The sequence below is a fragment of the Lithobates pipiens genome, unplaced genomic scaffold, assembly GCF_037356315.1.
Source record: "Lithobates pipiens isolate NorthernLeopardFrog02 unplaced genomic scaffold, aLitPip1_a1.2 Scaffold_18, whole genome shotgun sequence".
Classification (NCBI taxonomy): Eukaryota; Metazoa; Chordata; class Amphibia; order Anura; family Ranidae; genus Lithobates; species Lithobates pipiens.
In genome coordinates, this window is record NW_027507758.1 from 149,740,623 (window position 1) to 149,753,364 (window position 12,742).

The following is a 12,742-nucleotide window of genomic DNA, read 5'->3' on the forward strand; positions in this document are numbered from 1 at the left end:
CTGCTCATATGCTAATGAGGAGTATGCTGATATGAACAGACAGCAAGTTGACAAAGAGATGAGCTCATCAGTCTTCTGCTTTCCCTGGATGTCACCAACTAGGGGAAGGGGAGACTTGATAGCTGACCATACACTGGTAGTTTTTTCATTCAACCAGCAGGATTCCTCCATCCACAGAAACTAGGTAGATGGAGGAATCCCTCTGCTTTGACTGGACAATTTTGATTAAAGGCTCCGAGTTTTTTTTTTTGCAATTGGCTCCTGCTGCTGTAGATCACAGCCAGTGAGAAGGACCATGGCTCTGTGTGTGAAGGAGTGAGCCTGCTTGGGTGCCCCCATTACAATCTGCTTGTTCTGGGAGCACTCGGCAGGAAGAAGGGGCCAGTGGGGGACCTGAGAAAAGGAGGATTGGGGCTGCTCAATGAAAACTGCTGTAGAGAGCAGGTAAGTATAACATTATTTTTATTTATTTTTTTTATGTGTTTTTTTTTTTTTTTTTTTAAATAGTTTCCCCTAATATTACCTTAAGTGTTACATCACTTTGACATCAATCAGGTGATCCACTTTGCCTGGCAGGGCTATGTGAATCTCAAGACTGGAAAGACAGTCCTTAGGTAGGTAAAACATCCGCCTTGTATGTATTTTGTTAGTGTACCTTGAGTGGCTCTTTAAATATTTTTATGGCAAGTTTCTAAATGAATATGAATACATCAAAATGTTAAGTAAAACTTTTATACAAGATTCGTTTTTTCCTATTCTAAAGCGTTACTACACTAAGGGAGTCATAGAACATAGAGGGCATAGGGTTTAACTTTTGAGAGGTTTTAAATTCCCAACTGCAACTTTGAGGTGCACAGAAAAAAGCCTCTTCCAACGTCCCATTGAATGCCCTTCTTCTCTTCCATTGACCTCATGGCCCTGTTTAATATTCAATGGAAATTACATTTCTCTTACTACTTGCTACGGAAACCGCTGACGAAAGACAACCCAAACCCAGAAGAAAAAAGAATACTGGAAAAAAAAAAAAAAAAAACGTTTTCCTTATTTACATTTTTGCTTTGTTAGTAAACTGGTACAATTTGGCATGCGAAGCAAGACAAATGAAATTAGCATTTGCTACGTTGTCTGGCAGAAGCTGTGCATTTTGATGATGTGCTGTGTCAGCTCACACCGCCGGCTTCGGTGGAATTTGTCAGAGAGAGAGAGAACCGAAAAACACCATCCCGTGTATAGACAGTCTCATATTTTATACTGCTCTGGCACTAGTTCACTTCAAAACATATACTTGTTGTAGACAATTTCATTATTCAAAACGCCATTGTTTGATCCTCTTGGAACAAACACAGCTAAATAAACTTAGCAATGGCTTTTTTTGCATTGCTACTGAATAATGCAGCTAAAATTCACTTACTTTGACAGTATGAGAGGAACACTCATAAGACTTGCCCAAGGTTAACAATGAATGGATTAAAGCTGAACTCCAGCCAGTGGTGGTCCGTGCATTGTGGACGCATGGCACCTCCGCCATACTCCCTATTCATGTGCCTGGCCCCTTTCAGGACGCCAGACACATGAAATACTATGGCGGGGGGGGGGGTGTATTTTGAAGCACGTGATTTTAGCCAGAAGCTCCAATAGGCTTCAAAATAGGGTGGGCTCAGGATGCAGAGCACTGCGTCCCGATCCCACCCTGTTGTGTGACATAGGGAATGAATTTTCACACTAACGTTCCTCCCTGCCAACCAGCAGGCAGGTCAGTGAGACCTGTCTCCTGGTTGGCCAAAGCATCCTATTGGACGCCTAACGCTTTGGCAGAGAGACACGGCGGAGGAAGCCTGAGGAGTTGAGCGGAGACGAGAGCCGCAGCCGCCGCTTCCCGCCGAGAAGAGCCACTGAGAAGAGCCCCATCACTCCAGGAGAGGAGCAGAGCCCTGCCACATGAGCGGTAAGTGCCGGCGGACTGACCGCACGCGTGTAGTGAAGTGGCAGCCGAGCCAAGGTACGCACCTGGCTGCTGAATATGATGGGCACAAGTGGCTGCATTTGATGGGCACAGTAAGGCTGCAATTGATGGAGGGGGGGTTCAGAATTTTTCAGTTTGTTTGCGCCCCCCCCCCCCCCAAAATTTTGATCACCAGCCGCCACTGACTCCAGCCTTACCTTCAGTCTTGCACAGTTGCTCAGGCTCCTCTCCGCTACTGAAACTGAGATTGTCACGTTGTGCACTAGATGCTGCAGCAAGTTAGATAGAGCCACCTCATTTCTGGACTGAAGGACATCCAGCAATTTCAGGTCTTTCAAGAAGATTTAACATCATATGTGGTAATTAACTAGGCGTGCATATGCATCCTGTCTTAAGCCATGTACACACCACTATTTTTTTTTTTTATGAAAAAAAAACGGACAGCTCAGGTCGGAGCTGCTGTACTAACAATCTGATGTTAGTACGTCAATCTCCCCTGCTAAGCTATTATGTTCTGACAGGGGGACGCCATTCGACCACCCATCCCCTCGCCAGAACATTTTGGTCACCGAACAGGAGCTGCTCGACAGACCTTTTATGGTCATGAGCCTTCGACAGAAGCCAGCTGAACGTCCGGCTTCTGTCGGACCGGCTGCCATACACACGGGCTGAATGTCGGCCAGTTTCTATTGAACTAGCTGATGCTGGCTGACATTCGGCCCTTGTGTTCTAGGCTTAAGATTGCCCAATTGACATCCACCCATCAAGACATTTGGAGAATTGCATACCTTCTCCCACAAGCCAGCCCACTACTTGCATCATGGCTGAGGGCTTTTGGAAGGCAGGCAGGCAGGGGGCTGTGATGTTATCAGAAAGCAATGCACAGCACCCTGTCTTACTACGTCTAATGACCTTCCTGCATTGCTTAGAGAAGCACAGAGACCTAGTGATGATATCATTGTGTTCAAAATAGTATATCTTGGAAGTAGGTTTAAATTATAACATTTTAGCTTGTTGGGAAAGGGGAAATCGGGGATCACACAAATACAGGCAGATTAAAAACCAGTTTTAATAAAGATTGATATTTTGTTGGTCATATAAACCATTCTCTCTCACTATGCGTATATGTATCTTTTGTTTGAGGCGTGTGTGTATATGTATTTTTTATTTTTTTTTGGAGGGGGGTGGTATGTATGTGTGTGTTCATATATATCTTTTTGGGGGAATTTTGTGTGTGTATGTATTGTTTGCTGGTGTTTGTGACTATATTGTCAAAAGTATTGGGATACCTGCCTTGCACGCACATGAACTTTAATGGCATCCCATTTTTTTGGATACAGCATTGCATGATGTGCCGGTTAAAGCGGAGTTCCACCCAAAAATGGAACTTCCACTTATTTGGTTCCTTCCCCCCTCCGGTGTCACATTTGGCACCTTTGAGGGGGGAAGGGGGGAGCAGATACTTGTCCAATACAGGTATTTTATTCCACGTCCGGCAAAAAATCGCAGAAGAATTCTTGGTGATCTATGCCATGTCCGGCTCCTCCTCTGCCCCCCCGTCTTCTGGGAGACGCATAGGACCCAGAAGACAGCAGGTACCAGTCAGAAGGCACAGCACGACTCGCACATGTGCAGTAGGGAACCAGGCTGTGAAACCGCAAGGCATCACTTCCTGATTCCCTTACTGAAGTTGCCAGCACCTGCAACCGGAGCCAAGGGACAGGTCGGCTTCGTGTGAGGACATTGCAGGTGCCCTGGACACATAAGTGTCCTTATTTTGAAAGTTTGTAGCTGCTGACTTTTATTTTTTTTCCGGCGGAACTTTGCTTTAAAGTAGCACAGTGCTGAATAGCAAAAAATAGCATGGTCACGAAGGGGGTAAAACCTTTCAGGGCAGAGGAGGTTGAAGTGGGTCTGAGCTCAAAAAGTGAAGATCTACTGTTATAAGGAACATTTAGAAATAATTGTGTCAAACAGTACCTTGAAAATCGACCTTTTGTGTGAAATTGCTCCTGAGAAATAGCAGTGTACTTGCTGTTATGTGAGGGTGCCTAGGTACTCTTGCTGTAGCCTCATAGCTGTATATCTTCAGCGTGAGGTTAAAGAGGAAGTAAACCCTGATGGGTTTTACTTCCTGTTTATTCCCCCGTCAAAGTAAAAGCATAGCGAGCTAGTATGCATTATGTGCCACTTACCTGCAAATGAAGTCTGCGATGTCCCCGCTGGTGGAAGCATCCATCTTCACCCCTCTTCCTTCCGCATGAGGTCACTCTCACACAGGCATGCGGTTACGGCGCGGGCCCTATAGAAACATGCACATGGTAGCATATATGGTAAATATCTCCTAAACCGCGCATGTTTAGGAGATATTTCCAGTACCTACAGGTAAGCCTTATTATAGCCTTACCTGTAGGGAAAAGTGGTCTGTAAAGGTTTACAACCACTTTAAGGCGCTGTTGTCTCTGACTACTAGTTTTAGGAGCTTTAGAGTAAGATTTTGTGAGGTCACTACTGTGTACTGGACATTTCAGGGCTGTAGATGGCTTTTCCTGCTGATATTCTTGTCTTTTGTGTCAAGAACATGGTGGCAAAGTCTTGAATGTTATTTTACCTGTTGTGTTTTTACAATCCAAACTAATTAAACCATAGAAAAAGATGTAAAGGGACATCATTTTTCACATTGTCTTTAAATACCTGCAGATAGTGTTTTTGGTGGTTTTGTGACCCTTTGTAAATGACATGGTAAGTTATTATCTGTGTAAAGTAGCTTAGTAACCAGTTTCATCACTTCTTCTCCACCCGTGTTTGCACCTTTGATATCTACTGCATCCTCATGATGTGAATTGTCGTTGACTAATGAAGAACAGAATTAGTTTCGGCGTGAGACAAACGGAATGCCGACATCAATCCCGACATGCATTAATCTTTAATAATCCACATCTGCATGTTTCATAAATGGTGTAACCAGTGATTGTTAATGTTGATACTCTCCTTTCCAAAAAAAAAAAAAGAAGCTGACAAGGAGCTTGTGCTAGGAAACTTCATTAAAAGCATTCAAATGAATGTTCTCACTGACCTTGCTGAGGGTTCTAAATTAATGAATGCTTTAACTTGATAATAGAGGCACAAAGACATTGGGAACAGCATAACTGTTTTTGGAACTTGACTAGGTTATTAATGTATCATTCTGGCAAAAAAAAGGTAGCAAGGGCTTCCAGTGCCTCTCTTGTATAATGTCAATTCAAATGTTTTTAGTAGAGTGAGAAAATGAAAAGTCAAGCGTGCCCTTATGGAACGCTGGGAAATTCACATATGTGAACTATCACATGGCATGGGAGTGGACCTTTTATAGTGAAGCCCGATGCTTTTACACATCTGCTTCAGAGTACATATTATAATAATGGCAAGTCAGGTGCATCTAAATTTGAGTGGTCTCTGGATCTAGACTAGGGAGGGAGAACTTCCACTAGAGATAGTTGTTCCAGTAATATAAGCATGCATTTCCCTTACTTTGTAGATTTAATTTCCTATTTTGTGTATGGGGGAACTGCGCACAGAAGGTTTTTTACCTTCATGCATATGCATGAAAGTAAAAAAAAACTTAAGCCTTTAGAACCACCTTAATTTTATTGACTAAAGTATTTTCCTCAACTAAATTAGCACTATTTTAATCAACTAAAACAACTCAGATGACTAAAACTAAAATGGCATTTTAGTCAAAAGACTATGACTAAAATTATATCAAAATCAGTATATTTTAGTCAACTAAATTCTAATGGGTTTAGTTAAATTGTAATGCATTATTAAGGAATTTTTCTAGCATTTCCAAACGTATTATATACGCCTGAAATAAAAAAAATCTAATAACCTGTTACTATTTATGGTCTTGAGGTTTGAACATGCACTACATGTACAGATTTAGTATTAAAATCTAAATTGACTAAATCTGTATTGCCCTAAGTGGATGTAAACCTGATTTTTTTATTTTTTTTGTATGAAGACTTCTACCTGGTACAGTAGAGGATGTCAATTCATCTGTGCCCTGTCTTGCCACGAAGAGTTAATCCAGCTCTGAGCAATCCTCTTGTCTTTTTTTTAGTAATCTAAAAAACGATACACAGATAACTTATTGTCGCCACATCCCCCCACTGCTGTGACTGACATCTGATTTCTTTATCTCCAGCACGGCATGAGGGAGAGAGTGTTACAATTCCAGCTTCACATCCGTCCTCCTTTCTTCTATACCTCTCCTAGGATTGGCTGTTCCACATGTCAGCATGATTGGGCATGCTGAAATCATCTGGTGCCTTTCCTGAGTTTTGACTTCACAACTCCACCCACCGAGCTTCTGGAAAAGAGACCCAAAAATATATAAAATATACATTAATACTGTACCAGTGGGTGAGTGGTGGGTTTACATCCACTTTAAATTATGCATTACAATTTAAGCCCATTTGAATTTAGTCAACTAAAATAACTTTAGCTGACTAAAATATGACTAAAATGAAAACAATTCAGATTACAAAAATACAACCAAAACTAAAATGGCATTTTAGTCAAATGACTATGACTAACATGAAATCGAAATGTTTATAGTCCCTAGTTAGAGATTTTAGTTTTGGTTTCTGAGATCTTGTAACTGATCCTGTGATTTGTTTTATGTGTTTAGCTTTGGTGTCTTCTACACTTTTTGACTATGCGTTGTCCATTCCATTCTCAGGACCTTTTTCCCTTCTGATCCTGATTTTTCCATTTTGTCCAAACAAGTCCTTCTCAGCGTTGTGTTATTTGAATTTGGGTTTTATGGCTTACCTTTCTATTTTTCAACTCCAGGCTCGATTGATCTCTTGCTATAGTTCCTGATATGTCTAATTATCTATGTATATCTCCAATTATGCTACTGTCACCCATCTGTTATCCTACCCCAGTGATGGCAAAGCTTGGCACCCCAGATGTTTTGGAACTACATTTCCCATGATGCTCATGCACTCTGCAGTATTGTTGAGCATCATGGGAAATGTAGTTCCAAAACATCTGGGGTGCCAAGGTTCTCCATCACTGTCCTACCCTATGGGTCTCTAAGCACTCATTTGTAGACCAGCAGCCTACTGCTGTTTATTACTATGACCAGCTAAGGCATGACCAGCTAGGGCTTTTGTGTCTTTCACTGAAATCCAGTAGCTCTGGGTGACTGCACTTGAACGTCTTAATTGCTTTTCACACTGTCTTATTAAATAAGTCTGCATGTCTGGATTCCCAAACAGTATCCATTTTTTTCTATTCCCTTGACTCCCATCAGCTTTTGTTGATAGCAGTGCCTCAGGCATACACACACATTAAGCAGAAGTATATTCTGCTAACATGGAATTGCTGTTTGTTTTACTGAATTTCACTGTGCTGTCCTTCTTTTCTTTTTTTTTTTTCTTAACCCACATAGAAATGTTTATGACAACATAAAGGTTTACAGTTTTAGCATGGCTCCCTCCTGTGCAGCAACAGCATCATCCAAATGCTTACACGTGATTGAACTGTTGAGATGTTGATCAAAACAAGAGTTCAAGACAAATGCCATGCTTTACGTCAGTGGTTCCCAACGTTAGTCCTCAAGTACCCCCAGCAGGTCATGTCTTCAAAATTTCCTTTACCTTGCACTGGTGCTTTAAATAAAAGTCGATGACTTGGCTTTTAGGGAAAGTCCCAAAATCATGGCCTGTGGATGGTATTTGAAGACTGAGGTTGGTAACCATGATATACTGTATGGTAAAGGGATAATACACTGCTCAAAATAAAAATAAAGGAAAACTTTGAAAACACATCAGATCTCAATGGGGAAAAATAATATGCTGGATATCTATAATGATATGGACTGGGTAATGTGCTAGGAATGAAAGGATGCCACATCGTGTGAAAGAAATGAAAATGATCAACCTACAGACGGCTGAATTCAAAGACAAGCCACAAATCAAAGTGAAAAAATGATGCATCAGGCTAGCCCATTTTGCTGAAAATGCATTGCACCAATTCAAAATGGTACTCAGTATTTTTTATGGCCCCCACGTTCTTGTATGCATGCCTGACAATGTCGCGGTATGCTCCTAATGAGATGACGGATGGTGTCCTGGGGTCTTTCCTCCCAGATCTGGACCCAGGGCATCACAGAGCTCTTGAACAGAGGGGCAACCTGGCGGCGTTGGATGGACCGAAACATAATGTCCCAGAGGTGTTCTATTTGATTTATGTCAGGCGAGCTTGGGGGCCATTCAATGGTATCAATTCCTTCATGCTTCTAGGGACTGGCTGCATACTCTCGCCATGTGAGGCCAGGCATTGTTGTGCTCCAGGAAGAAGACAGGACCCACTGCACCAGTGTAGGGTCTGAAAATTGGTTCAAGAATTTCATCCCGATACCTAATGGCAGTCAGGGTGCCATTGTCTAGCCTGTAGAGGTCTGTGTGTCCCTCCTTGGATAAGCCTCCCCAGACCATCACTGATCCACCACCAAACTATTCATGCTGAATGATGTCACAGGTAGCATAACGTTCGCCACAGCTTCTCCAGACCCTTTCATGTCTGTCACATGTGCTCAGGGTGAACCTGCTCTCATCTCTGAAAAGCACAGGGCACCAGTGGCAGACCTGCCAATTCTGGTGTTCAATGGAAAATACAAATCAAACTCCATGGTGCCAGGCAGTGAGCACAGGGCCCACTAGAGGACATCAAGCCCTCAGGCCACCCTCACAAAGTCTGTTTCAGATTGTTTGGTCAGAGACATTCACACCAGTGGCCTGCTGGAGGTCATTTTGTAGGACTCTGGCAGTGCTCATCCTGTTGCACCTTGCACAAAGGAGCAGGTACCGGTCCTGCTGATGGGTTAAGGACCTTCTACGGCCCTGTCCAGCTCTCCTAGAGTAACTGCCTGTCTCCTCCATGCTCTTGATGCTGTGCTGGGAGACACAGCAAACCTCCTGGCAATGGCACGTATTGATGTGCCATCCTGGAGGATTTGGACTGCCTGTGCAACCTCAGTAGGCCTCATGCTACCAGTAGTACACTGACCCTAGCCATGTGAAAAACTAGTAAAAAACTGTCAGAAAAGATGAGTAGGGAACAGTGACCTTCACCTGTAAAACAATTCCTGTTTTGGAGGTAGTCTCATTGTTGCCCATCTATTGCACCTGTTGTTAATTTCATTAACACCAAAGCTGAAAACTGATTAACAACCCCCTCTGCTACTTAACTGACCAGATCAATATCCCAGGTGTTTAATTGACTTGGTGCTATACTCTGATTAAAAAGTGTTCCTTTAAGTTTAAGTCTGAGCAGTGTATACTAGTTTTAGTGCATTTAGTGCGTTTTAGTGCATTTGTTATATTTCTCAACTATTTTAGATGTATGTGTGTATCTACACACACACACTACAAAAAGTATTGGTAGACCTGCATTTACACGCACATGAACTTTAATGGCATCCCAGTCTTAGTCCGTAGAGTTCAATATTGGGTAAGCCCACCCTTTGCGGCTAGAACAGCTTCAACTTTTCTGGGGAAGGCTGTCCACAAGGTTTAGGAGTGTGTCTATGGGAATGATTGACCATTCTTCCTTACCTTGTTTTATATACTGGTGCACAGTCATGTTGGAACAGGAAGGGACCATCCCAAAACTTTTTCCACGAAGTTGGGAGCATGAAATTGTCCAAAAAACGTCTTGATATTCGGACACCTTAAGAGTTCTCTTAGCTGGAACTAAGGGGCCAAGCCCAACCCCTGAAAAACAACCCCACACCATAATCCCCCTGTACCAAGTGATTTGGACCAGTGCACAAAGCAAGTTCCATAAAGACATGGATGAGCAAGTTTGGGGTGGATGAAGTTAACTGGCCTGCACAGAGTCCTGGCCTCAACCCAATAGAATACCTTTGGGCCGTAATAGAGCAGAGACTGCAATCCAGGCCTTCTCATCCAACATCAGTGCCTGACCTCACAAATTTGCTTCTGATAGAATGGTCAAACATTCCCATAGACACACTCCTAAACCATATTGTCAACATTAAAGCATAACTACATACAAATAGTGCAATCAGTCATGCAAATCTGATGCAAATAAAGTGCAAATCAAACAATTATTCTAAAAGAAATGAACAGATACTGGATACAAGTAAATAGTCCATAAAAAGTGCTGTGCTTTGATAAAATTCCACTTCAGTGTCAAAGTGCCAACTCCTTGTTTCCCACACTTACCGAAGAAGAGGCGGACCTCTATGATATAGGAGGTCAAAAACACTTATAAAACACATATATTAAAGAAAAAGGAAAAAAATTCCAAGCAACTTCAGCCTGCTACATCAGCACCACTTGTAAAGCCCATTAATAAGGGCTACAATCTCAATCCAGATGAGGGTTTAGAACGAGAAGCAAGGAAGACAAAAAGGCAAAATATCTTTAAAACCTAATGAGTTTATTGAGTAAAGATACTCACAAAGCAAAAACTCAAGGAACGGCCTGTAAATTCCACCACGCTAAGTGCCGGTTCACACTACCGCGACTTGTCAGGCGACTTAGCCGCCTGACAAGTCGCGCTCCGTTCTGTACTACGGAACCGTTCTAATAGGAGCGACTCAAGTCGCTCCGACTTAGAAAAAGGTTCCTGTAGTATTTTCGGGGCGACTTCAGGCGACTTGCATTGACTTCTATACAGAAGTCATTTTGCAAGTCGCCGCTGAAATCGTGTGCAGGTCGCGTCTGTGAGACGCGCTGCAAGTCACGTCGCCCCTGTGTGAACGGGGGCTAAGTGAAATTTTATTAAAGCACAGCACTTTTGATGAGTGCGTGCAATTATTTATGTTGTAATGCTTACTTTAATGTTGACAATATGATTTTTAAAAGGATAGTACGACTTTGTACTATTATGCATTGTGTCCTGTATTCACATGATTGAGTGCTGCTTTCCTGTACACAGTTTTTTTTTTTTGTGTGACGATGTGATATTTATATATATGTGTATGTGTGTGTATATATATATATATATATATATTATTTCTCACAAAATACTTGTTTTAGATATACTTGAGAAAGGATACACAGAGCACTATGGATTATCTAGTCTGTGCTGTATACTTTACACACTGTGTAATAAAAGCAGACACAATTCTTTAATCATTTTGTCACTGTGGTGTCTAAGCAGTATCTTACATGTGCCAGAAATATCTAATTTTTATATAAGATTCTTTGTTATCTTTTATTACCATATGTCAAAATATAGTAGTTCTCAATGAAATACAAATACTGCAATGAACCAATTATGTTTTAACAAAAGTCCTGTTTTCAAAGTGATCACATATTTTCCTTTACAAACATTCAAAGTGCACAGCCTCTATTTCCTTATTACAATAACCCATACTATAAAAACTTTTATTTTTCATTGAATAGGAACCCAGATGCCACCACAACCAGCAGGCAGCCAGACCGAATCCAGCTCACATCCCGCATTAAGCCAGTCACCAATGCCACAGGACAGAGGTAATAACCAATGCAAAGAATCCAACAAAAGCATATTATTACCATTCACCGTATACGTTTTCTACTGAGGGTAAAACGTGGAGGTATTCTTCATAGCCACCAATAGATTGCAGCTGTATTATTATTATTTTTTTTTTTCGTGTTCATTTATAAAATAGAAGTCAAGATGACCAGATCCATTGTCAAAAATGATCATCTTTGCCTTCTAGATCTAAACTCAATCATGAGCGTTAATGTAATTTCAAAAGTTATTTTCAAGTGTTCAGAATCTGAAGCTTTCATTAAAATAATACCTGGTGATTCTACCATGAAGGTTCTGGTTCAGCCACTTCTTGTTTTATGGGTTGACAACTGCCACCTAATTACAGTATGTTGCTGCATTATCATCCATCACATGTGCCCCTGGGGTAAACCACAAGTAGCCTTGCGACCGATATTGCACAGGCATGGTCCATTGACATCACCTTCAGGATGCTGGACCAGAGCAATGACCTGAAGCTTACACTGGAGCAGGTGAATGTAGATAGGGGGTTGCTATAGTGGCTGGAGGGTATCGGCAGCACTGAGGTGTGATTGAAAAAAAAGTTGGATTTGAGTCACTGACCTAGAAAAACTGTTCAGATGAAGACTTTCTTGGTCTACGTTCTTTCTTTTTTATGGGTTCATTATTTAAAGCAGTGGTTTTCCACCCTGTCCTCAGGTACCCCCAACAGGCCATGTTTTGGGAATTTCTCTTAGATAAAATATCTGTCCAAAATACCAAGCCATTGACTCTGATTTATAGCAGCCGTGCAAGAGAAAGGAAAACCTGCAAACATGGCCTGTTGGGGGTACTTGAGGACAGGGTTGAGAATCACTGATTTAAAATATAAGTTTAGTAAAAAAAAAAAAAAAAAAAAAAGAATAGCATAAGGAACGTGACTTGCTGTCAATATGTGTCCCTTGTGTTGTTGGCTCCTCGTTTCTTTGAAATCTTCCTCCTCCGTTCCCCTCCCCCCAATCTTGCTGTTGTAATCGTTAAGTGCAGCAGGAATTAATAGAGATGAGGGACCTGTCATGTGCATTCATCAGAAGTGCCATCTATGCTCAGCCTTTCCACCAACCTCTTCTACTCATAGAAACTGAACTGTAGCTTCTATGAATGAGAAACCATATCTGAGCGGAGGACAGGCAGATAGATAAAAGGTAGGAGTAGGATTTCAGCTTAACAAGGTGCACAGGGAACACATTGAATTTATAGTAAGGGCTCTTTCACCCAGCCGTT

The 12,742-nt window shown here is 41.8% G+C and overlaps 1 protein-coding gene across 12 annotated transcripts in view; it reads left to right on the plus strand.

Annotated features, from left to right (window-relative positions):
* ARID1B (AT-rich interaction domain 1B) overlaps positions 1 to 12,742 on the plus strand; it is a 527,934-nt gene that overhangs the window by 391,861 nt on the left and 123,331 nt on the right. For all 12 annotated transcript variants that reach the window (XM_077486264.1, XM_077486251.1, XM_077486257.1 and 9 more), the window contains one exon: positions 11,389 to 11,478. In XM_077486264.1, coding sequence (XP_077342390.1) covers positions 11,389 to 11,478 — 90 coding nt within the window. The remainder of the gene's footprint in view (positions 1 to 11,388; positions 11,479 to 12,742) is intronic.